Below are 26750 nucleotides of genomic sequence, written 5' to 3'. Positions count from 1 at the left end.
TGAAATAGCTGCTATTATAAAAAGTTTTAAATATCAATAGAAAAATAATACTATTTATTTGTTATATGGAAAAACCCTTGAATAACCAAATTTTAATATGTTAGAAATTATCGCATTTCTTTTACATCTTCCTTAGACCCTTGAAAGTCTACAGAGCCTAGTTTGAAATAGCATCTTGCATAAACAAATGAAAACAAGATCTATGAAATCGCAGATAGTTGAGTTTCAAAATAAGTATTTCTCTATTTATGGTTGTATTCGTAGTGGCGTCGGTGGTGTGCAAAGAATTTAAAGCTTACACTGTTTCCTGGTATAAAATTTTATTTCTGGAAGTACATACCCGCTGGAATGGCAGCACCTACCGCGCTCTCTCCGAGAGACTGCTTCGAGCGACGTTACCAACAGATAATTATACACAGTATAATAAATTGCCTTTTAATTTCAATGGAGCCATCAAATCTGTAAAAGATAACATTGGCATTTTAATATGAATTTTTTACTTGGTACAGACAGTTCGCTTACATGAAATAAATCGAGATTCGAAATCGTATAGCGTTGACGCGACATTTGTCTTCTTTCTTTACTCTTCGAAATTAACGAAAGTGCCACATCTTCGGTGAGTCAAGGAAGAGGACGAGTGTCAGTTCATCTTCCTCGACTCTACGAAACTTTACGAGTTCACGTACGTACACATGATCAGAGGTGCCAGAAAAGCACCTTGGTGCCCTACTCACACATGCCAGATCATTTCATTATAGTACCTTGCTTATGTTCGTCTACATACAGAGGTCGGAAAATAAAAAATACCTGGCCAGTCGAGACTTGGAATCGTATGGCGTCGACGTGAGGTCGAATTTCAGTTGTTCAAGTGCGAGAAGGCAAATGAGCCTTCCTCTCTCGACTCCCACGAGATGGCCCGAAATTACTTCGGGCAGCTTCGGAGAATCGAGAAAGAGGGCATGCGTCAGTTTGCCTTTGTCGACTTTCCGAAACTCCACGAGCTCACGTACGCGTATTTGGCATTTGTGAGTTGCACCCGACGGTGCTTTTCTGGCATCTCTGGATGCACCCGGTGCCCGATCTAATAACATTGGTGTACGGTGTACGTGCATCTTACTTTTATTGGCGGGTTAAAAAAAGTTTATTTGACTGACAACCCGATATGATAACAACATTTTAAATAACGGTGTGTATCATTGAATGTATGATTTTCTGTAAATATTGGTGAAAAATGTTTGGAACTTTTAAATTGTGCGAAATTTAAATGATTTGGAACTTTAACCTATCATTCCAAACCGTAAAGAAAATTTTTGAAATGATAAATGATAACTGTCATAAAAGTTTACATTTCTATGGAAATATTACTGTTATCCTTTCGTTGTATTATTCAAAATGTTATCTCTGTTTTTTATAATACCAGCATGTCGAAACCTATTCTACACTCGCCAATGACGGATCCAGAAAATTTACACGCATCGGAATGGAAGAGGCCGGATCAAGTAATGCAGTTACATCGCTTAAAAGTGAAAAAGCGTGCGCTTCAAGCACGCATAAACAACATACCTATTAATAGAGAAATTTTGCAATTGGAATCTACATTTGTACCTAAGAAATGCAACCTTAATTCTAGTAACTATGTAACTGAAAAACGTAAAAATCCTTTTGCGCAAGAAGAAACAAATAAAAGAATTGCTATATCATCCTCAGACCTAGAAACTAGTAGTGATAATACATTGTTTGAATTATTGAAAATTCAAGCTCCAAAAAAAGAAACGGTAGAAAATTCGATAGCTGACTCTCCTTTGACATTTTGTAATGTACTTTCAAAGTTAGAAGGAAACAAGACTGTTCCAAATCTAGAAACACCAAAAGGTGAAAAATATATTCCGGTAGACTGGACTTTAAAGACCAAAATGAGATTTATGTCTCCAAAACCATTCCCATGGAATTCTAAATTAAAAACTAGCGAAGAAGCTTCTGGTACGACTGGTTTTGTAAGATGTTTGGATATCAGTGAACAACATTCAACCTTAGATACTAGTCCAAATGCAAGGTGCCTTTTACAATGTTTTGCGCATTCTAATTTAGTAGAAATATTTATTCGAATAATAATTAAAAAAAATTTGTTTTGGATAGGCTGCACAAATGTTGTTTAACATGGCAACATCCTTCGTTACCATGGTTAGAATTATTTCCTCGCTCTGCTGGCAAAGTGGGTGCTAACTTAACGAGTAATTTGTCAATAATGAATAATGTACTTGTCAGAGATGCTTTATATAAAGACTGGAGCGAGAGCTTTAGGTCGCTCTTCCATTTATTAAGAGCTCAACAATGTCCATACTTTTATGTTTGTGCAAATAACTTTACTGTATTATTTCGTGCCGGCGGAATTTGTGGAATATCCGAAGCTCATGCATTTTTGACTCCTACTACACGGGGTTTTCGACAATTGTTAAAACAAGAAGGTACATAAGAAGTCAGGTAAGTTGCGTGAACATTTATAATATTTTATAATTTTTTTTAGAAATAGAATATTCAATGCCTCTTAGTAAGGATTTTAAAAGGAGATCAGGTACAACTGATTCAGGGTGTGAAACCTTGGATTCTACTACATCATGTTCCACAACACAATCAAAGAACGTAGAAAACGAAACTCCCGAGGACGACGAGGATGAAACGCAAGATGAATGGTTACAGAGTTTAGGAGTTGAAAATTCCGAAATCCTTAGAATTAGTAATTCTCAGGTAATACTGTAATACTTTATTTGTTCGTATTTGATCGCTTACGACATTTTATTGTAGGTGCGAATGACGTTAGAAAAAGAAACTGAAGTAGACAATTTGAAACACTCTCTTATTTTCGTCAAAGGAGTAGAGGCACAAGGTTTATTTAATTTTCTAATTAACTGTAAATCTGCTATTACAATAACTGGCCCTTTAGCTGGAGTGCCACCAACTCTTTTAGCACCCATAGCTTTTCATGGTGCTACATTAAAACCAATTAAGGTATGTATTTAAGTCTACTTATATAATACAAAATGCAAGCTACTTTTACATTTTAAAGGTTAAAGAGAGCATAGTACGCGTAGAGAACGAAAGGTATTTTTCGTTGGAACTGAAAGGAGCCCTTTTACCGCATGTATTACCTTCTCTTTGCTCTTTAATGAAATCTAGTCAGTTAGAACAATTTTCTGCAAGCTGTGCTCAATTATACACAACAACTCCATTTTCAGCAGCAAAAGATGGACTCGGTAAATTGTTTTTTTTTTCTATATTTACGATCACTTGTGTGATAATAATACGAGCACCAAGTTCGTGATTTTACAGAAGGAACAGAATCAGAAAATGCGACCAAGAAGCCACCAAATGTATTCGGTAAAGAGAATTTGAGCGATTGCGGATTCAACGACGAATTATTAAAACATTTTTGCAGCCCAGATTCAACACATATTCAAATTTTAGAAAATATTAAATTTTCGAATAATTTGTATACGTGGTCTTGACAAAAAGTTTTATTAATTTTATTAGTAATATTTTAAACGGTAATGCTTGAAACTTAATTTAAGAATTATTTTTATAGAAAGTTTGAACACAATGACGACATTATTTATTTAACAATCAGTGCTATTTGCATAATATTTTTTTACAGATTAAAAGTATCGCTAACGTAATTAAATGAAATCAAGTATATATTTAAGTATTATTATCATCATTATAATTAATTATTATCGGCATCATAATTATCGATATTTTTTTATATGTTATGACAATGCATTGTGACAAGTTCTTGAGTATATTCAATACTAAACAGTAACCCGAAGTTTAGTTTTTCCTTCGGAACAATAATAATGAGGTACTAACATAGATTCTAGGAAAGTAATGAAATAAATCATGTTTGCCTTATTTTTGGTGTAATCACAAAACATTATTATTTGTATTGCTCCGGTAGACGATACACGTGTTCGTTATTTGTGACAATAACTCTGATACTTATTGTTAAATATTTCGAAGGTGTTTTATATCGTTCGAAAATTAAATGAAATTTATACCGAAATTATAAATAAAATTTGTTAACATCCATCGTTCGTTCTTTTAATTTTAGTTTCCTTTGTCGCCTAAATTTTAATGAAACAAACCAAGCACGCGAAAAGTATGCATAACGAAAATTCATTAAAGATAAATTTTCGAACTCGCCAGTGGCGAAGGTGGGGTCCACGGATGGACTGCCCCTAAAAATAACGAATCGATATTCGCTCACTGCCCCCGAATCGTCGGCCGGTCACCTCGTACGCGAACAATCAGTTTATTGTAAGAACGAATTTTTCTCATATTTCTTTAACGAACGTCGGATTAATTACGATTATGTTCCTCGGCCAAGTAAATAAAATTTTCCAGTTTCAAATTAAAATTGCAAATTATCGTGTCTACCCGATGTAAGAAACAGCTTCTAAAAAACTTTGTTGACGCGGTATGAATTGGAGTAGTACGATCTATTACGATTCGCGTGCACACGTGTATCTACACCGAGCACGGTCATAAATATACACGTACCCATGTGATGATTACGTCAGTACCCGTTGCAGTCTGTGCTCATCGTATTGCGACACTCTTCAACGAGCAGTTTCATGTTCCAAGGTCTTTTATGCGAGTTCACTTTTCGTCGTCGAACAATGCACTGGTAATATTGCCCCCTCGGGCCTTGCTTAGAGCGATACTTTCGTATCAGGAATTTTCTCAGGTTTCCATTTGAAAATTGGGCTTTCCCGACCGAGGAGCCAAGATTCCTTTGCGATACTATTGTGGCCGATATCGTTCAAAAAGATGGTTGAACGGTAGAGCCTTTGCTACGAATCGAGAATAAAGTGAATGAACACGAACAAGATCGAGAAGTCGAATTGATTGTATCTCGAAACAATCATGATGACGTATCGTAGATAGAGTTTAAATTTTAAAACTTTACTTTTAATTCTTGTAAATTATAACGAAGGTGAATTATTAACAAATTTCTGTATAATTAAAATTTTAATTTAAGAAAGCATTAACATCTTCTAAAGCGGATTACAGCTGTTATTCGTACCAATGATGTTCGAAATATTTTTAGGGCGCTGAATTCAAACGCCTCGAAGCGCGATTCCGAGATTTCACGCGTTGGATAAAATTTCTCTCGAAAATAAAACAATGTCGAACCTGAAATGCGAAAAAAAGCAGGGTAAGGACGGCGCGGAGGGGCAAAAGAGAAGGTCCCTTCTTCTCGCGAACGTCCGATCAGGCTACCGAGAAGCAACCCCTTGTAAACGGGAGGGTTCAGGGTGGATAAAGCTGCTGGGTACGCGGGCGGTAAGGGGTTCGCGGCCAGGGAGGGTGCCAACGAATGCAGGGGGAGGGGGAGTCTACGACTGTGTCGCGCGCGCGTGTGTGTTGTACACTTGGAACAGTTAGGTTAGAAAGAGAATGACGAGAGGACAGACGTTTTGGTGTAGCGCGACGAGCGAAACAAGGACGGGAATTCGGATGGAAAGAGAGGCTCGTCGTGGAACGGAGAAGCGAGCGGTAAAAGTGTGGGTAGAACGGGGATAGAAACCGTGAGAGCAAGAGTGAAAGACGTACGTAGGATCATGGCGCGAAGGAGCAAGAGAGATACGTAGAAAGCGAGACAGAGAAGTCTCTCCCCATGATACGCGTACACATCCTGGTCCCTTATTCCCCGTGCGTGCGAAGGGGGTTTCGAGAGACCAGCAACGGTGGAGCCACGACGACAACGAGCCACAACCACGACGGCGAACACGACTACTACGACACCGTGTGGGGGTTGCATGAAGACCCCCTGGTGGGGTTCTGGCTGCCGACCCCACAGTCCCCCGCTGGAAATGATATCAGTCGCGACTCGGTCGAGGGAGCCCCAGCACGCGCGTGCCCCTTGCAGAGTGTGCCCAGCTCGTTTGCTCGATCGTCCACTCGCTCTACGTTCACGTTCGCTTTTCTCGTCGGTGCGCGTTATCGCTCGAGACTCGCTGTTCTGGGGGGCAGAAAGGGTGTACGGTGGACGTGCGGAAGGAACAAGAAACGTTGACACGGTGCACGTTCGGCTACCCCGTTTTCGGATCGTGCTCACTGGTTGATCCCGGTGGCCCCGTGACGTCGAGACTTTTTTTTTTATAAACATTTACCATTGGACAAATAAAAGGTGAGTGATTTTGGGGGAAATGGCTTTCGCCTAGGGTGTAATCGTGGCGCGGTGAAAGTCAGGTTCACAGACGTGCGTTCACCTGCGGCGGAAATATCCGATTTCTGGGCTCGGAGGTTCGATCGGGAGCCCGTGCATGGTAATCCCGCGACGTATTTACCTTCGTGTTCGCGTGAAAATTTGTTACCGCGAAGCACGACGCCGTTTAAAGCGACGATTGGGTATTTGCGCTGACTCGTATCGGACTTAAGACCTCGTACGACATCTGTGGGCTGTTCCGTTGGAACTGCAACAGTGCCTGCCTTTTCCTCGTTCTGTTTACGATGATAACCCGGTGTTCCTAAATTGGACCGATGGCGACGATACCATTAATTCGTTCTCGATAGCCTCGCGATGGAAATGCCGGTCGTGTAATTGACTGCGAATTGCACTCGTACATGCACGATGTGTACTGCTCGGAACAGTAGCACCTTATTTTCTCGGTCTCTCGTCCGTTTTACGCTTCTCGTTCGCGGGCGTTGCTGCGATAACGCGCTGCTCGACGTAGAAACGGTTTTACTGTATTTCGTTTTACAATACAGCGTAGTTCGTGACTCTTCGCGCCGGTCTAATTGAAATCGAGCCAGCTGTGTCTGCCTTTCGACGTTTACGACCGCCTCGTTTACGACTGACGCGACACCAGTTTTTCCGTGTTTTCGTTTCGATAGCACGAACGATTCTCGGAATGTTACCCGAGTCTTCCTTCCCGTCGCAGATAACATTTTTCATTCGCTCGCTGATTTATTTCCTCTTCTCGCTTGTTCCCCCGTCGTTCCCGTGAAAATAGATTCGTAGAACTGTCGAACGCGTCGGTTTCTTTTACGTTTGCTTACCTCAATCGGGAGCGAGACGATTTTTCACCAAAGGTCCGCCACGTCTGTACATACATACGTCTCTATATCGATGCGTACGTTTTTAAGGCGCGACGACGAGGCGCGGGTATTAATAGAGTCGACGCTGGGACGAAGCACACACGGTTTAAACCAACTCTGCTCTCTTGATCTTCGATGTTCTAGAGCGCTCTAACCAGCCACGGGAGATCTTGCGCATTCTTGGATATCTTAGTCACGCGAATAAGCGACCTCGATACGTCATTTGGAAAAATTCGTCATTTTTCGCGGTTCTTTTACTAATCGTTTCCGTCACACGTTTCGTTTAATTAGATTTTAGGTTAATAACGGCGTGTAGGTTTTTAATTTTGTACCGAACGTATACTTATTATTATTTCCATAGATTATTTTGTTTTCCTTTTTCGTACACAATCTTGGCAAAATAAAGACGTATTATTGGTTCGAAAGTAAAATAAATACGAAATGCACTGTATCGCGAGATTTCGTTTTTCGTTTTCACGCTGTTGGGAATTGGAGTCGGTAATTGGAGCAAACAGAAGTACATTTAACAAAATAGAATTATCCAATGTCCCATTTTTATTCCTGCTGTAAACGACGACAAAAGAAGCGTTCTGTTTCCAAAGTTGTAAACTTTTTTTCCCGTTGCTTGGAAATTTAAGAAGAAGTAGAAGAGAGAGAAATATTTAATTTCCTTCTGTTTGAAACTTTTAAGGAAAGTAGAATTTGTGAATATTTTACGTGGGTGATGGAAGGTTAAGAAAATTCAATACCAATAAAATGTGCGGTCCTTACGCTGTTATTTTGGTCGCTTGTCGAGTGGATAGAGCTTGTACGTTTATTTTACTTACACGAGGACACAGATGGTACGTTCGAAGATAGCTGCGACATTCGAGTGTGAATGAAGCTTGCCTTCGGGAATCTTACAAGTAATAAGAGTCTTTTATTAGAAACGTTATTTCATACCTTGGTTGCTGTGCATTGTACGCACGTATGCGAGCAATAATGCTGCATAGAACAAAGCAACACCGAGGACGATAATACGTGGTAAACGAAATCAATTTCTTTTACTTAGATCGTTGTTTCGATAACACCGTATATACAATTTACGGCCCGATAATTGATCCTAAATATGTATCAATTTCAGAAAAATTCTTTAAGTTATTATTCATCATGTGACTGCTAACTTACGTTATTATTATTTAAATCCAAACTACATTTGTCATAATATTTGTTTCAGTTTTCACGCAGGGACTTTGAGTTTCAAACAAAAGACCATTCATCGACGTCGAATTACATTGGAGTTTGTGTCAGGAGTGTCTGTTTTTAATATCGGCCGTGCACCACGGTTTCTGATAACTTTATCTCCGTTGCGTACACATATCTGTAACGATGATCGCGTACATTTCGTATCGATCATTTCTTTATCAAAACCGCGGCACTGTTAGATTAACATTACGCCGCGGATCGTTACAGAGCTCGTAAGTCAGGTGCATTGTACGACAATGTACAGGGAAATATTGAATAAATGCCAATACGTAGGCATGCCACGGTTGCCCGTGTGAAAGAGCTTTTATTCCCTATACCAACTCTCAAGAGTAAAACTCTCAAGTGCAGACCTAGCATAACGCATCAATTATACTTCTACAGCGACGCTCATCTCGGCCTGTATTTACTTCGCTTCACCTGCGTGTGTCTCTTCGCTTTGGCCTCCGCACGTGTCACGTTGAGCGTACTGCCATAAATTATATCGTCGCCGCGGCTTCGACGTAATTTTGCTCCGCATTATTCCAGTATTAGCATCGGTTCGAACGTAACGAGATCGAGCAAACGCCGTAAAGGATTTACATACGCGGAAGAACAACGGTAACGAAGAAAGGACCTTGTCTCGTTGAGATTTCGAGACTGTGGCCTCCGCCGAGGCGAGGAATTGATTTTCAGAAATAAAGCATCGCGTAGCCTCCCACGTGGAGGTACGCTCGTTAAGCTCCTCGTAGCATTGTGACCCATAACGTCGATGGGCGTCCTAGCGACGTCGAAAGATCCGCCTCCTCTGCGCGATAGCGAGAGCAATGTCAAATTATGATTGACAACAGTCGGCTTGTATCAGCGTCGAAGTCGCGGCATTCCAATCTGCCAAATGTATCAGCGTGCTCTTGCGTCACCTTTCAAAGTCGTTTCCTCGTACCGTTTGCTAGAATGTTTATATTAACGACAACAATCGAGAGCTTGGATTACTGGCGCTAAATGTAATCGAAGCACCATCTCGACTAACTCTAATCTCGACTCTGACATCCAATATATGGTAAAGAAAATCGAACGATAACATAAATAAAATATATATAAAGTTTATGTTACGATATGTAGGAACACGATTCGTGTTGGAATGAAAAATTCAGACGTTTTATGTTACCTGCACGCGGTAAGAAGGCGACATCGAAATAAGCTCCTTTTTCCTGCCACGATGAGAAACGTAATCGTACAACACTATTGTACTGTAAGAAAGAAAAACGACATAATGGAACGTCTAATGGTAAAGATTATTATATTTTTCTCTCCGATGCTTATGTAAACAGTCTCGGTAACGTTTTACGTTCCAATTATATCATTGAGTAACGTTCATCATTTAACTAATGGAACAATCTATATGCGTTTAACGGCGGTAGAATAAGGTTTCAGGAACATTTCGCGAGTATAATGAGGTAAAGAAAAACATGAAACCACAAGAATAAGTTGGGCAATGTTGTGGCGTTTTGTGGAAATAGTTACGAAACGTTACGTAACCCTGCGCCTATCAATATTTGAAATACCCTTGGGAATGAATCGACGCGATAAACAACTAGTTTTACTTTGTTTATTGTATTTTTTGGTAATAGTCGTTCGATTCGCGATAGTGTATCTTTTCTATTTATCTTTCGTAAATACGTGACCGTTGTGCATTGAATTGTGACTCGGAACGAAACGTATCGCGATATCTTTTAACCTTCAAGCGTGGGAGCATTTATTTTTATTATTAAAACGAATTCTCAGCCACCGAGATTACCCCTTATCGCGATTCGTGTCTAGAGAATTTTGAACGGGCCGAGCGAACGTAAATCAAACTGGTTTAACTCGACTGTAACCGATACTTTGGTAAAATTGAATAAATCCTGTCCCTTTAATGCTTCCCAGCGCTCTGCAACGGCGACGATAAATTACAATTGGTATAGAAATTCCCTGCGTGTCTGTACAAACTTTGTATCACAAAGGAATTAAGTTATCGAGCGCGGCGCGTCGAAAATTTCGCTACGCGTATTCTCGAATGCAACCGCGACCTTTTTATTTATACAGAGGACATTGATCTTGAAGCTGCAACCTTAATTAAAGCGAACGATTATGGTTGATTGCGACGATGAACTATAATCCTTACGACGACAAATTAAATAACAATTGATCTTCATCAATTCGTACAGAGCGTGGACATTTTTATTTGGACGAAACATACTTTGTTATCGCGTTTACTCTCGATGCGTTACAACCATATTTTTCACATGGAGTAAATCGGTAAACGTATTAAATTGAACACACTTTCATTTACATCTAATTGTCGTTTGTTTATGGGATTTTTTGATCGTAGCTAACCCAGACCTCTATGATATACATGTAGAGAAAATTTTAAATATCTTTTAATAAAAGATCATACATTTGAAAAGAATGTCGAATCGTATCGTTTAAAACTCGATCCACGCGAGAGAGCAATTCTGTCCTCCGTCTTTAACTCGGTAACTTTATTCAAACACGACGTAGCAGCCATTTTTGATTCGCGTATCAAAGTACAAAATTTAACCTCGAAGCGAAACGTTCGTCGTCACCTAGCAACGTAATTTTTCTTTCTCGTCTTTTCTGTTCACCTTCGGCGCGCAAGTTGTCCGGCAGTAAAATTATAATCTCAAAGTTCAGAATTGCAAAGTTCCAACTTCGAATCTAAATTACCTTGCTTTTTCCGCGACCGTTTAAATGGTATCATTGGACCGCAGAGAATTAACCGGTAACTGGGCGTTCTAATAAAGACTTATTTTACTTTGTACTCCTTTTTAATACACGGATTAAAACGGTTAGGATCAACTACGATTTTACAAAACGACGGCAACGTTTGCACACGCGAAATCGATCTCACAAAAGTCAGCAATAAGATACAAATAAATACCCAGGGTACACATCGTCTTATCTGACATTTCCTCAAAGATATATGGAAATGGATTCCTGAAAGATATGTTACGTGTTTATTTACTACGTTATTCGGTCTTACGAAAGTTTACATGTTACGCAACGCGGGAAAGAAACTTAACGAGGGAATTGTTTGTCAGAGATACGGTAGAGTACATGGTTACTGCAGAAAATAGAGACCCAAAATTTCTATACAATAATTCAGAAATTCTCAAATTAATTAATTTGTCTTCTCCGTAACGTTAACACTAGATTTACGGAAGCCATTTTGGTTCCAGTACACCTTCCACAGACCAATTTTCAAGTAACAAATAGATGAACAACCGCGTTAAGTGAAAATTCGAATTTGTATTATAAATCGAAATCTTTCGTAATGGGGGGAATAAGAACAAATCGAATAAATAATTTATCGTTCGAATAAAGCGTTGTGCCCCTCTCCGGTGCGAACTGGCTCGAAGTTTCGTTCGACGACAGAACTTGAAAACGGGATTCATAAATTTAAGCCGCGCATCTAATAGTAGGGGGGAATTCGAAGCAATTTCGTGACGCCCCCATCACGATATCGTTTCCGTCCACACTTACAGTGTTCCACGTGGCCGGGAAACGACGCGTGCTTTTTCCATCAAGCGATCCCGTGCGACGATCAGCGTCAAGACGGCTCCGCGACGTCACGAGGGGGGTCCTCTTCCGATAGTCGTCGATTTTCGTGGTTCCTATCTCCCCCCCTCTCGGCAGTGACGTAGCTGCCGTGAAACCGTAGGAAAAAAAGGGTGCGTGCAGTCGGTACGCGAACGTAAAGCCCTTTGGTAATGCGTGATGGGGTCCACCAACGAAATTATGGATCGGGCCTAGATATTGCGTCTGCGCATGATCATCGCCGAATCGCTCTGCCCTTCTTCGTTCTGCTTTTCACCCCCTGCTCGTGTATGTACAACCACCCCCCCCCTTCCGCCCCCAGCATCGTGTTCGTACGTATTTGGCTAACTCCTGCCCCCATATCCACCCCCCTTCTGTTTCTTTCTTTTCCTTCGTACATTATACAGCCTCGTCGAATACGGCATCCTTGTAATCACGTTGGCGAATTTTCCATTTAACGTTCTCGTAGTGTTCCGCAAATCTGGCCGAGTACACCGAGAAATTATCGCAGGTGGGAAGGGGGTAAACTTGGAGTAATTACCATGGTAGCTTGTCCTTTGGGACTATTTATGAAGCACCCTTTCTCTGGTATTAAATTCGAACTTTGGTAAATTATTATTATCGAATAATCCTGAAATGTTACATATTATTTTTGGAAAGCATTAGTAGGAGAGTTCTGTTTTGGGGCACGACTATCAAGCTCCCCAATTCTTCTATTTTTTCAGTAGAATTTGTACAGTTCTGAACAGCCCCTTATTAACTATTGGGGGTGGGTGAAAAAGCAGTACTCTCTCATAATTTAAAAGTGAAACATAACGAGAAGTGAGGTGACGCTTAGATCCCCGAAAGGAAAATCCGCCGTCCATTTAAAGAAGAAAGAAACCATTGCCTGTACCATGCTTGTTTCCCTGGCCCTCTACGACAAAACAGTCCCAGGCCCCCAAGGCCCAATGGTACCAATACGGTCTTCGTATGCAGTGTTTCTCTGTTATTTATTAATAATCCAATATTAACAATATTTATGTGGAGAAGCAAAGAAAGATCGAGAAAAGTTTTATCGAAATTGAGACTCGTGTCTCCTCTCTACAAATTACTGAAAGAAACAGTCATTTGTATCCATTGAAACTGCTCCTGACAGACTGGCATTACTTATCCAATGACTATCAAACGTTCACACTGATTTCCAAGTGCTTCCAGCTGTTATTTCTTTCAAAACTAATCTAACATCTGGGTAATTATCCCCGTTAGTAATAAAGTAGTTAAGTTGACACGAAGCTCTACTTCAAACACCGTCCAAAAGTAGTTAGACGATCATCATATTCGGATGTTTACACAGCGGCATCAAGTTCTGCGACTTGCGTGCAATCGTTGGCTGTCAGGTATTATATGCACATCTCGACGTAGACGATTAGAATAATTGTACGTAACGTGTCAATTACGGTGACGTTTCGCCGGTATCACTGTGTGTTTCAATTATGATGTAACAATTATAGGTAAGGTAGAAAATATACCATCGTTGATTACTACACATCGCTGGTACAGTGGCTCACGAAAGTGTTCGAACGCATGCAAGAAATAAATGAAACGAAAGAGATATTTATGTTAGAGTTCAGTTTCGAAGATAACATCTTAATAGCTATTAGACACAAGTATCAGGATAATATGTGCAAAATTTCAACTCAATCCAACAGTGTATATAGAAATTAAGAAGCATTTATTATACAAACGTACTGCATGAGGGTCACGAAAGTGTTCGAACGGAAGAAATAATTTACATTTTTCGCTATGTTAGTATTTGGTTGGACCTCCTTTTGCCTTAATTACTTCACTTAGACGTCGTCCCATGCTGTGCACCAAGTTTTCCGTCACTGTGGGTTCAATGGAATTCCATATTTATAATATTTTTTGTTTTAATCCATCCTTTGATGAAATATTGTGGTTTTTTAATCTTCTACCGATTTCGGCCTACAAATGCTCGATGGGGTTCATGTCTGGGCTTTGAGCTAGTGTATGCAGCATATGTGGTGTATTATATAATAGCCACTCTTGCACAATCTTGGCTTTGTACTTAGGTCGTTATCTTGCTGAAAGTAAAAATTTTCTAACAGGCCTAATTTGACAGCACTTTCTTTTAAATTGTCTTTTAAAATATGTCAATATTTGGCCTTGTCTGGAATACCGTCTATAAATACAAGATTTCCTACCCCGCTTGCTGCCATACACCCCCAAACCATAACCGAACCTCCTCCGTGTTTCACAGTTGGGCGTAAATTTCTCATATTCATTTCTGTATTCGGTTTTCTCCACACATATCGCTGTCCATCCGACCCAAATATGTTAAATTTACTTTCGTCGGAAAAAATAACTCTGTTCCAAAAGTTACAATCTTTACTTTCGTATTCTTTTGCAAACTTTAATCGTTTAGCTTTATTCGCTTTACCGATGAATGGCTTCTTCCTTGGTACTCTACCACTAAAATTATTTTTCCGCAGTATTCTGCGGCATAATTCAGGGTGAACAATTTTTCCAAGATCCTCACTAACCATTTGAGCAAGTCTTGTTGCCGAAATAGTCGGATCTTTTTTAATTTCGCGAACAACAATCTTCTGTTCCCTTGCACTTAACTTGCTCGGCCGGCCTGCACGCTGTTTGTTTATCACTGTACCTTCAGTTTTTAACTTTTTTATAATATAGTGGACTGTAGACACACTTTTACCTACACACTTAGCTATTTCTCGATACGATTTTCCATCTTTGTGTATCCTCACTATAATTTCCCTTTCGCATATTTGCGTTTCTGTTCTCTTTGAATTCATTGTCACTGAACACACGATAATCGACAACTAACGACATACAATTTACCATAGGATGCCTAGAGACGGAATCAACTTACAAATGTTTACATATTTTGAAGCAAAACAATGTTTACTTCAATAAATTCCAGGCGTTCGAACACTTTCGTGACCCTCATGCAGTACGTTTGTATAATAAATGCTTCTTAATTTCTATATACACTGTTGGATTGAGTTGAAATTTTGCACATATTATCCTGATACTTGTGTCTAATAGCTATTAAGATGTTATCTTCGAAACTGAACTCTAACATAAATATCTCTTTCGTTTCATTTATTTCTTGCATGCGTTCGAACACTTTCGTGAGCCACTGTATATGTTATTTTATTTGAACGTTGTTTCTTGTACCATGATATTAACAATTTTGCAAAATTATACATTCTGACAGACATGCATTGCAAAAGGGGTTCTCAAACTGTTTCTAATGACAATGACGTTATTCAAAAATCTACTGTACAATAAATTCTCATTTATTACAAGCGTCTTTTGACGCTTGAAGCGCCGGTCACCAGTGACCCCCGCGACAGTCAACGCGTTAAGGGTAAAAAAAGTCGATTTTTCTTTTAAAAAGAATTAAATTGTAAATAAATATATCGTATTCGCGTCGTTTTAGCGTACGTTGCCGAAAGATTCGTGTATTTATTTATATCGACCCAAAAACGTTGTGCGGTGGTGAAACCGCAGGGGTCCAAAGCTGGGTGTGTCGCAGGTCGATTTTGCTGTTCCGCATAGAAACGCGCGATCGATGCAAGTGAAACAATTGAAAAATATATGTACCAACGAGCAATGAAAAATATTTGGCCGTTCGTTTCGTCGAACTTTATACGGGGCGAACCACCCCTATGAACGTTTCGTTACCTCGTAAACAGATCACGATCGATATTTTTAATAAATATGGTTTAATTCGCTGCTTCGAGTAGCTAAATCGATTGTATTTTTGCCAAAGGTGACCCGAATTACTGTAAGAATGGGCGAGAAGACGTTCAATCTTACTTGGAACAATCACCTGGCGAACTTGTCCGGATTGTTCGAGGGGCTGTACAAAAGTGGTTCCTTAACTGACACGACCTTAGCTTGTCAGGGTGGCATGCTGAGAGCACACAGATTAGTCTTGGCAGCGTGCAGTCCTTACTTCGAAAGAGTTTTCAAAGAACATTATGGCGAGCAGCCGATTCTTATTTTAAAAGGTGAGTTAATAGTTCCTAATAAATCCACACTAAGGATCTAATACGAAGCTATTTATAAAACTGTCTATCAGAGCCGATTACGTTATACCAGCTTATTTACCTCTGAGCGTTACATAACTGTACTAGATCAAAACAATGGATGAAACATCTGTCTCATCGTTTCCAGCTAATTTTGAATTGATATATCTGATATTAATCATGGTTACAAGATTGTAAACAACGTTACGCGTTTGAGTTATTTTCATACGCAACAATTTAACAGATTGTAACGAAATGTGTCGGAATAGATTTAGAGTGTAACGGTGAGGTGCCCAAAAGTATTTTCGGTGGCCTTATTTTTGTCTTACCTTAAGACTTGAACGCCTCAAGTAAGAAGAAGAAGCAGTTTGTATTTCAAAATGTAAGGACTTAAAGACGTAAAGGACTTCATCAAATTGTAAAAAGGCCAACGCCAACGATAATCTCTAGAAATAAATTTTCAAATTCCCCAAAGATCGTTTGGTCGTTCGAAATACAAAAGTGTTACCAAGTAGCAGAGGATGTTTATAATCGTGTAATGAATTTCAAATAACAGGCGTGGCGGTGGAGGAAATGGAGTGTCTTCTGGACTTCATGTATCGAGGTTCCATCGATGTCGCGGAGGAACATTTGCCTTCGTTGATAAAGACCGCGACGGATCTAGAAGTCCGTGGCCTTTCGGGCGACCAGAGGAGCCAAGAGAACAACCGTAGCCCATACACCAGAGTCGAGACGCGAATGCAATGGCGTCACATAGAGACCAGGGTCCACACGACCGAATACATGAAGGAACCGTCGGTCATTCCTTACTTACCGAAACAGTCTTCCGTGGAATCGTTGGAGGAACACATCAGAGTGGAAGAAATCGAGGTGGAGGACGATCCTATGGTGATCGATGGACACGAGGACTCATTGGACGAACCCCTGCGAACTTCGGAAACGCAAATCGTAAGTTGGAACAAACTGATCGAGCGGAATTAAAAGTAGCATTAACTCTTTCCGAGAACGTAAATGAAAAGAGACAAATAAGGGACTCTTGGGACTCTTGGGGGGCCCCTCCACGCAGGGTTCCGAGGTTGAAGCTTTATTAGGTCCATGGTAGATCCGCCCCTGTCCCCAAATAATCTAGCGATGTCAAGTACAGCGACCTTGTTAACCAATTTATTGTTCCACCACGCCCTATTCATCGATTTGGGAACGTATCGTTTAGCTGCATCGAGGCTATTAATACATAATGAGGCGGAGCACCATCGTGTTAAATGATAATAATAGACTGCAATAGTGTGTACAAACCGGAGGTGGAAATTTCGTGCAAATACTGTAAATAAAGCTAGTCACGTAACGGGGAAGATGATTCCTGCGTTAACAATTTCTCCCTTTCTGCGATGTTCGATCGACCCGGGGACATTTCGAAGCAGTGCATCTAACGAACCGTGCACACGTATTTACAGGGACCCTTATATAAATTTTTAATTTTTTATTGCACGAATAACTGTGGTGACAACAGAATCTCAACGAGCATTCTCTACTCGCCAAAAGATGATAGTATTGCTCGCGATAATATATTTATTTTCACATCCTTGTGCACGCAGCATAAACGAGGCTTTCTACTTTTTTAAACTGCGATAAGATACGACTGCGCTTCCGGAATAACCTGGTAGCCACTGGGAAACGCGAGAAGCTATATTATTAAGTCGTTTCATAAGTTTTGCGCGTTATTTTTTATGCTTGAAAAAAAGTAAACACAAAAGTCTTTTAGGATTATTTTAGCAATATTCTTTAAAGTCAGTCATTTTCAAGCTCTGAAGCTTCGAGTTCTCAAAAGTAACAAACAGGAGGCTGGTTTTTCGACATTTTTTCGAAAACCATCGTCTCACTATGTTGGATGTTCGATTTCGTTTGAAATAGGAAATCTGTGTCGAAGCGTAACCTCGTTGTTTCTGCCGATCGCTGAGGATCCGCAAGTATTCATAAGGCGACACATAGTTGAACTTTCTTTGAAAGCGAACGAGAAGCGCCGACTTAATCGAGACGTTTTTTCCATTCGTTTTATCGTCCCCTCTCGACGTCGTCTAATAATTAATCAAGACCGAGGTAAGAAAAAAAAAAAAAACACGAGCTCGTTTCGTCCCCTTTGATCACTGGGAGCAGCGACGCGTCTTGAAAAGTTCCCGGCCCCGGTGCATAGAATCGTAAGTTTAGTTCAATTAACGGAAGTTAGTCCAAAATGTACGTGACACGGATGAACTAGTTAAGTTTTCATAAAAAAGTTTTTAGTTTTACTAATTTCAATACTCCGCGTTCCGTTGATGTTAATCCTTCCGCTGCAGAATCTGCGGTCGATGGCCAATTTAATAGTTTAAAATATCGTTCGATATTTCGCGTTAAAAATGTTTACGCCAAAACATCTTTTTTTAAATAGAAAAGAATTGATTAGAAGTTCGATTTCATAGAAAACATAGTAAGGTGACGTTGTTTTACCAAACATTATTCTACCGTGTTGCAAGTTCGTTGGTATATGGTAAGAAAATTCGTTCAGAGTTAGAGGCGGCTGTAACGAATTCCAGAGCAAAGAGTTAATTTAATATTCGATCGGTGGTACGTGTATCAGTTTTCTAAATGTCTCTGAATCGTTTAGAGGCGCATGCCACCGCCAATTTTCCAAAGGGAAACCAGATTCAAAGGCCAGAAAAGAGTCTCGGTCGGACGTACCTCGAGGAGCAGTGAGTCAATGGAATACAAATCGAAGGAACGCGCGGCCTCGAGAGGCGACTCCGCAAGGGATGAAAGCTACGAGGATTTGCCAAATGCGATTAAATTCGAATCGAATTTCAACAACAGATCCACAGATCCCACGGTACCGGACATTGAGATGAACGACGACTTACAAGAACGAGCAGAGAGTCTGGTACGAAATGATGGTCACAATTGAGATTGATCCTCATCTGTATTTTAACATCCGTCCTCCACGAATGCACACGTTGATTCGATAAGGGAGGACTCGTGAACTGTCAGACTCTGATCTCTGTGAAACATTGCAGAAACGTTCATTCGAAATAATTAAAGAACCATCGTGATTGCTACTTTTTTAGTGGAAGGCAGAAGCCACCCTCTATATCAGAATCACTCGTTTTATTCATAATACAACTTTTAAATTACAAAAGATATTTCGAAGCAAACTAAAAATAAAAATCTCTCAAAGATGAACTATTTGTTGCAATTTAAGATAAATAAAATAGTATAAGGGGTTGCTTTTCCATCAAAGACAAAATATGAACGTTGATGCAAGGTTTCCTGTGCATCGGTGTCCAAGAGTTCCTTCGTTTCCTCGTGAAAGAAATAGAAACGTGTGAGCTACATATTAACTTCTACCAACATTAATGTCCGATTCGCCTAACATTGCTTCACCAAGCGTCGTATTAATCCTTTCGATCGTTCTTGTAAGTTCATAACCGTCGTCCTTGCAGCCTACCGTTCGCGTTATACTCTCTTTTCTACTTGTAGGACTCGTCGAAGAGCGCGGACGAGAGCTCTAGGTTATCGTTGAAGAAAAAGAGCGACGGTCCCTCGAAGAGGACAGGACTGAACGATGGAAAGGAGACTAGGCCCATACTGGTTAAATCCGAGAGGGCGCAATACAAACCCTTCTCCTGCGACCTTTGCACTCTCGCGTTCACGAGGGCTTCTCATTTAGCTAGACACAGGAGGGTCCACACGGGCGAGAGGCCATTCGCCTGCAGCATTTGTCCCAAGATGTTCGCCAGGCAGGACAAGCTGAAACAGCACGTGGACTCGCACATGCAATGGCCGAAGAGGAAGAGCAGCATGTCGAGTACGAGTTGCCAACCGACTGTGGCTCCATCTGGCAAAGGGAAGAGAGGCAGACCGCGAAAGGTAGATATTATTGTACAGAAAGGGTTTCTGTAAGTAATTTTGTCAATACAAGGTTTCTTTCGAGGTCCTGTTCCCCATTACCAGGACTCGATCGACCGATAAGCAAAATAAGCACATTGGGGCACCATAGAGTTTTCCCAGTGCTGTTTACAGAGTCACAAAAAAAAATAAAATATTACTAAAGTATCCATAAATATCGTTGTAGCATCGAAGGGCCCATATATCTTCAACTCTATAAGTTAAGCTAGTTTTGGATGTAATGGCCCCTGGTATCTTGATGTAACTGCAATGAAAAGAACTCTTATTCAATTTAAGCAATTAAAGGGTGCATCGGTCGGTCTTGATCCGGTCCTGTTTGTCAGTCATTCTATTTTTATCCACCGCTGCCATGAGCTGTATAGAAAATGTGAGTTATGGTGTTTGCAAAAAGGAGGATCGTAACGAATGATTATTAGTATTTTGAATAAACGAAACGAGCCTTTGAGAGGCCATAGCTCAGTGGAGGCAAGATAAATGTAATTAAACGAGAATTTACGTGCTTGCGGCAGGTAAACTTGGAACAATCGGCCATGGAGGAAATATTGAAATTCGGTGAATTCAGTTCGTTACTGAACAAATCTCATTCGGCGAATTCGACGGATAAAAGCGACGATTACACGGCCAACGTTAAAGAGGAGAAGGTGGAAAGTCGGAAAGAAGATGGCGCCGACGAGAGGGACGAGGATATAGAGAAGGACATGGATACAGACACGGACAAGGATAAGGATAATTACGGCGATCAGAGCGGAAATGGCCAAGACGATAACGTTTAATCGATTACCTTCGATAACTCCGGAAGAAGCGTTTGTCTACGAGCGAGAGTATCTACCGTAACTCGTGTTTAGAGAATGCGGGAAAATGTCGAACTTTCTTCGATCGATGACGCGATCCAGGTACTTTTTTCTGAATTTTTTTTAGTCGCTATAACGGGTGACAGTTTTTAACGGCACAGAGGAATACATCGTCCAAATATCCGCGCTGAATATTATAGAATTGGATATTTTTGTGGGCTGGAGATCGATTAACCTCGGTATATTCGTTAATTGATAATATTTTGGGATTCGGTTTGTTGCCTCTGGATATTTATCGTTTGAGATTTAAGATGTGGTTCCTTTGATCGTAGGTATCGAAATTCGTACGATTATAATGAATTGTAACAATAAGTAAAAGTTTATAGAATGACTGTCCGTGAACTCGTAGTAGAAATATTTTAGCTATCGGCGATGCTAATTATAAACTACTGTTTCGGAGTCGAGTTCTCGATATGAACGTACGAACGAGTAGTCGAACGAACTATACAGGGTAGGGCGTAAGTCGTGGCACGAACGAGACAATTTCTCGTGAAAATCTAGTCGGAGGTACGAAATAATGTAAACTCGCTTCGAAAATATCATTTGAATACCTGACTATTCAAATCTCCTGTCTTAGCACGAAGCAATTTAACGTAAAATTTGTTACTTTTTCTTTTCACGAGGAATTACACCACGAGGTTACACTATACCTTGTACGGTTATCGTAAAACAGATTTCGCTGGAACTTGGAAACTGATTTCATTTACGTACGTGATTTACGATAGAACAATTTACTCGGATCATCGATTCAATGTCCGACAGAATTCACGGTATTCAACGGGTTTGAAACAGAAGTGAACTTTATAAATAAATGAAACGAAATAAATTTTTATACGTCTTAGCGCATCGAACGTAAACGAATGAAATTATTCGATGATGTCGTAATAATTCAATTACATCAACGATTGCTTGCTCAGCGTAAGTGATCTTCAACGGAGATACTATAATTCTTTCGATTTTCGTTTGAGAGACCCCTCGTTTCGCGTCATCTCCATTCGACCTGGCCGGAGATGCGGAACAACTTTGTGATCGATTCTATCACGGTTCTGGTATTTATTTATTTATTGAGGTTCAAGACATCCTTGTTGTAGATTCGACGCGAATTCGTTCGAAAGAGTACCTGAGGCACCCATGTTATTACGTATTAACTAAGTAATTGAGGGTGAAGACAGGCCATATAGAGAAATGATAAAAAGTCCGTGACGACTATTTAGCCTACTGATAAATCGAAGTATACTACGATCCACCGTCGTACGGACGAAATTTATGTCGAACGATAAGATTAGGGAAAGGAACTTTACGTTGAAAACTCGACCAAATTACTTTAGCTTGAAGACTGGTGGTATGGTTTGCATTGTGAAACTACTCGACTGACCAAAGCTTAAATTATGGACTTCTTCCGCGTGACATTCTTCGCGCATTATTTAATATAGGATGTATGTTGATGCAAACTTATACTCTGTTGATACTTGGGTCGGTTCTATTAACCGATAATGTTATCTCCTGTATCGAAATTTACTTGAAAAACTTTGCAATACTATAAGTATGGCAGAACCTTCGTTGCCCGAATAGGTAGACGCGATTAAAATGTTCGTATAACAGAAAGTTCACTGTTTTGAAGAAAATGAAAAGATTTATATATATATAAATAATACATAAAAGTACGCAATTGATGCGTAGGAAGGAAATGTATTTTTTTTAATTTAATCGTTTGATTGTTAAATTGCATAAATTTTTGTAGAATGATTTGTTATAAAAGTAAACAATTTTAGATTAAAATATTTTGATATTTTAAAAGTTTAAAAACTCATTTGGAACATATAGAAAATGTTAGAAACATTTCTGTACTACTGACACCATATCTTGCGTTATCATGAACGTTAGTACTACACGCATCCGCCATGACCCCATTATTGTATATACTATAGTAGCTAAAAATATTAGGTAACTACACGAGATCTTGCCACTGAATGTACAACTGAAGTTTCATTTAGAGAATTCGGATAACGACGAATCGGGCAATGGAGTTTCTGCTGTATTTCGAACAAACTTTCATCGAGTCCAAGTTACTTCTTTCGACTAGCTAACGAAGCTGGTTCGTGTTTTTTAACGAGCAGATTTAAACGTGGACCTAATAAATATTCGAATTACTTGTACGCCTAAATAACTTCGAATGTTCGACTATATTTTATCGGACGAGTAGCGTATCTCCGTTTCTTCTCGAATTTCTATAGCAGGAAGTTGGAAGGATTGCCCCTGAATGGAGTTCAGATTCAGAGATCAGAATCATCGAAGAAAAAATTATTTCACTATTGGTTGATAATAAATAAGAAACGAAAGTAATGGTTTCTCTCCTAGACGATGGTTTTTACTTACTTTGTTATGTTTTTACTTCTATTTTAATTGAGCAATAGGAGTAGCGATTCAGAAGTGAAAGAATATTTTTGAAACTTTTTTATAATTTGTTGATTAATATTTTGATACAATAGTAACCTAAATAGTCAAGTCCACGTTAATTGTTTATTTTTTAATTCCTCTGGGGGTAATCTTTACATCTTCGTGCAGTAGGTGAACGTAAGACAGTCATGATCTTGAAGCTAATTTCGTGTCATGGTTATACCACGTTTGTTACTACGAAAACCGTGCAGTCCGGATGCACGACAGTGCAAACTATACCCGCGTATAAAGCGGCTCAACGATCCTCGGAGCCAAGAAAGAAATGTAGCTTCGAATATTTTGTTATACACGCGATTGAAAATACGTCAAGTACAAATGTCCAAATATTAGAGTATACCTGTACGTAAGTGTGCGTGCCTGTCGTATAAAAAAAAAAAACGAAAGAATCAGCATACGCGTGTATCGCGTTCGTGTGCCGTCGTTTGCGCAAACGAACGTTCGTTGATACGGTTTCCTTTCTTTTTCTACGAACAGCATAGCTTCTTGTACCATCCCTGGTTGACTAATGCTCTCGATGTTCTTGTTTTCCTTTGCGATTTTATAAGTAGCCCGTAATCATCGATTCTAAAGGAACGAAACGATTCGATGCTCCAAGCATCGAACAACGTATTTACGTTTGCTGATTTTCGTTTTCGCTATTATTGGTAATCACGTCGTTGTTTTCTCGGAATCGATTCTCAATTTTTATTTCTTTAAAGAAAGAATTTATGATTCTATAATTAAATCCCTTGCACGCCAACAATTTTATAACGCTGCTTTTAAAAATTAAAAGTATCCTTTTTCTTTAATTTCTTTTTTTTTTAATTCAATTTCTATCGTACGTGTTTCCGGAGATGGGTAAAATTTTATCAGAATAATAAATAACAGCGAACTGTTAAAATTTTATTTAATCGTTGCGAGATATTTCATTGTGCACTTCGGATAATTATTTTTATTTGAGAATTTTTCCCATCTTCGTCGACGATGGCGTGCAGGGGACGAAAATCGAATCGATTCCATCGAATCGACGGATCGAATGTTTTGTGTTTTATCGAATTATCAATTTCGATTACGTTTACGAGCAGTTCTGTTCGGTTTCTAGAATAACATAAGCGTATATTTGCATAGTACGCGTAAGTGCCACGCGAATCGTGTTTTTTCTGTAACATTGTTGTTGTTGTTGTACAAACTATATTTTGTTTCGTTAAGTTCTTGTTACACGACCTATACAGCGTTATATTATAACTTCCGTCATGGCGATGTGCAATTTTTTCAATGATACGATGATTTGATCTGCCACGGCAAGCTGCAAGTGAATTTCGTGCAATCTTTTAGAGCGTCCAGAATGGTCGCATGCGAGTCTTCATATCTCTCATAGTGTAAATTGTGTAGCCTGTGTAAATAAACTGTAAAATCAACGTCTTCTTTAATTGGTACCTTTTCTTATTGTTCGTTGTTAACGAATAACAAAATGAAACTCTGGTGTTAAAGAGTTAGCAAGCAAAGAAAATTGGAAATTAGTTGAGACTAAAGGGCCTTCCTTTCTTTCACGTTAATCGCAGTTATCATTATATTCATCGACATTATATGTTACATTGTACATTATATCTTTACAAATTACATATACATTACATCTTTACAAATTAGGTTTCGCTTATACACAGACTTTTTGTAGGTGTCAGGTGAGAACGTGGCGGATTGTTTTCTCCGTTCAGCATAATCATATACTTCATCGCGATTTACGTAATGCCAAAACGTATCTTACAATTAGTTTCGACACTTCCGATGCCAGTAGCAAGGAATCACGAACGAAGGATCGTCTGAGATCGAAATCGGCCTCGAGAGATGTCGGTTATAGAATCGATCATCGAACGCGATCTTTCGATGAACCGGTTATATATAATATATATGTTTCATGACACAGTTTCGCTTTGAAAGGTTTCCTTTTTTTTTCCACTAACATTATTATGTCGAGTTACAACGGCAACATCGAAAGCATTGTTTCTCGTCTTCCACTCCATTTTCTGTCTATTGATTGCAATTTACATAGTTGCACCACAGAACACGGCGCGGATAACTTTAACGAACGTTCTAGTTGACAAAAGAATAGATTGCGTACGACTCTCTAGCGGATAGGATCTTACTTTTTTACCTGAATTCATGCAGATACCTTTCATCCTCTTCGATTTATTACTATCGTCTAGATTTTACTTACATTTTCATGGAGGAATCGATGAACTCGCGACTGCTTTGAAACTTTGCCATTTTCTGCGACAAGTATCGAACAAGGCTGGAGACTACTCGAATCGTCTAATATTTGTATTTAAGTATTCGAATATCGTCGTTTGAAAAGAAAGTGTATGAAACTACACATTCAACAAAATATAAATAATTGTAACAAATTTTTTGTAATGAAAATTTGCGTTTAAAATAATTGCGTACAATTTGTCCTGGCCTGAGATATTCAAACAAGAACAAATTAAATCAGAGGAGACCAAGAACAAATTGAGAAAATAATTCTAGCGCAGAGTTAAACAATGCATCTTGTCGTTGTTCCTAAACGACGATTAATAATCTACGCTCATATAAATACATACAAATACAGTTGTATACATTTTAATGGGAAATTCTAGAGGCCAAAATAAGACGAAAATCGAGAATAGCAATTTGTTGATTGAGGCTTCATTAAAAAGTTATTAAAAAATTAAATTAAAAAATTTCAAATTATTCTGAAAAAATTATTTTTGGTTGCGGGGCTCAATTACAATCATTTTTTGTGAATATACGTAACCCTGAAATCCTACCCACTTTCGAGAAAAAAATTCGAGTAGATACTGAAATTTTTAGACGAAATGAAAAAATTTCAAATCATACTAAAAAAATTATATTTAGTTACAGGGGTCAATTACAAGCATTTTTGGTGAATAGACATACCCCCGAAACCCACGCACTTTCGAGAAAAAAATTCTTTAACAAAAATCTAATGTGAGGCTAGAAATGCTCCCCTGAAAAATCTTTAAAATGTCATAACTCCTGAACGGATTGAAAGATTTTAATGTTTCAAAAAGCAAACGACGCATATTTTAGTGAAGAATATGTAGAAATTCTAAAATTTTTGGAAAAGTTATTCCTTGACTCCACAAAATGAGAAAAACTCCATAAAAATGGTCCAATTTTCAAACAGCCATAACTCCCACAATAGTGAATATATTTCAATGAAACTTTTTTCTGAAGCAGAGCCCATGGGTACCTACAAAAAAGTATTAGACAACTTTCCCGTAGAGTGTCAAACAAATTTATTAAAAATGAAAAACTAATTTTTAAGGAAAATCGACAAGGGTGTAGGTGCCAAAATTTTTCGGTAAAATTGAAAAGTTTCAAATCACTCTGGAAAAATTATTTTCGATTGCAGGAGTCAATTGCAATCATTTTTGGTGAATGCAGATACCTCCGAAATCCTACTCACTTTCGAGAACAAAATTCGAGAAGATATGAAATTCTTCAACAAAATTAAAAAATGTCATATCTTTCTAAAAAAATTATTTTTGGTTGCGGAGGT

The 26750-nt window shown here is 39.1% G+C and overlaps 2 protein-coding genes across 5 annotated transcripts; both read left to right on the top strand.

Annotated features, from left to right (window-relative positions):
* The first annotated feature begins 1049 nt into the window (after nt 1-1049).
* On the top strand, nt 1050-3503 carry LOC122401613 (protein downstream neighbor of son homolog). Its single transcript, XM_043403849.1, has 7 exons — nt 1050-1186; nt 1421-2053; nt 2137-2465; nt 2525-2745; nt 2803-3006; nt 3065-3251; nt 3328-3503. The coding sequence occupies exons 2-7, from the start codon at nt 1422-1424 to the stop codon at nt 3501-3503; spliced, it is 1749 nt and encodes a 582-aa protein (XP_043259784.1). The 5' UTR covers nt 1050-1186; nt 1421.
* A 1879-nt stretch (nt 3504-5382) lies between these two features.
* LOC122401610 (protein tramtrack, beta isoform-like) lies at nt 5383-24824 on the top strand. 4 transcript variants are annotated; one of them, XM_043403846.1, is made up of 6 exons: nt 5383-6184; nt 15713-15953; nt 16528-16919; nt 18610-18828; nt 19476-19865; nt 20414-24824. In XM_043403846.1, exons 2-6 carry the CDS (start codon nt 15734-15736, stop codon nt 20675-20677), a joined length of 1485 nt encoding a protein of 494 aa, XP_043259781.1. In that variant the 5' UTR covers nt 5383-6184; nt 15713-15733; the 3' UTR covers nt 20678-24824. The 4 variants fall into 4 exon arrangements, with proteins under 4 accessions (XP_043259781.1, XP_043259777.1, XP_043259778.1 ...); XM_043403842.1 differs by having other exon boundaries at nt 18610-18879; nt 20414-24823; XM_043403843.1 differs by lacking the exon at nt 5383-6184 and adding an exon at nt 7308-7407 and having other exon boundaries at nt 18610-18879.
* The last annotated feature ends 1926 nt before the right edge of the window (nt 24825-26750 follow it).

This window comes from Colletes gigas, unplaced genomic scaffold (assembly GCF_013123115.1).
Source record: "Colletes gigas isolate AHSC1104 unplaced genomic scaffold, ASM1312311v1 Colletes_gigas_Sc00026, whole genome shotgun sequence".
Classification (NCBI taxonomy): Eukaryota; Metazoa; Arthropoda; class Insecta; order Hymenoptera; family Colletidae; genus Colletes; species Colletes gigas.
The sequence above is the reverse complement of the archived record's forward strand: the minus strand, read 5'-3'. Positions and strand labels throughout refer to the sequence as shown.

Coding starts and splice junctions, on each gene's coding strand:
- LOC122401610 (XM_043403843.1), top strand. CDS start 15,734: ATGGGCGAGAAGACGTTCAATCTTACTTGGAACAATCACCTGGCGAAC. Junction 15,954..16,527: donor GCCGATTCTTATTTTAAAAG/GTGAGTTAATAG, acceptor TTCAAATAACAG/GCGTGGCGGTGGAGGAAATG. Junction 19,866..20,413: donor AGAGAGGCAGACCGCGAAAG/GTAGATATTATT, acceptor TGCTTGCGGCAG/GTAAACTTGGAACAATCGGC.
- LOC122401613 (XM_043403849.1), top strand. CDS start 1,422: ATGTCGAAACCTATTCTACACTCGCCAATGACGGATCCAGAAAATTTA. Junction 2,746..2,802: donor TTAGAATTAGTAATTCTCAG/GTAATACTGTAA, acceptor ATTTTATTGTAG/GTGCGAATGACGTTAGAAAA. Junction 3,252..3,327: donor AGCAGCAAAAGATGGACTCG/GTAAATTGTTTT, acceptor GTGATTTTACAG/AAGGAACAGAATCAGAAAAT.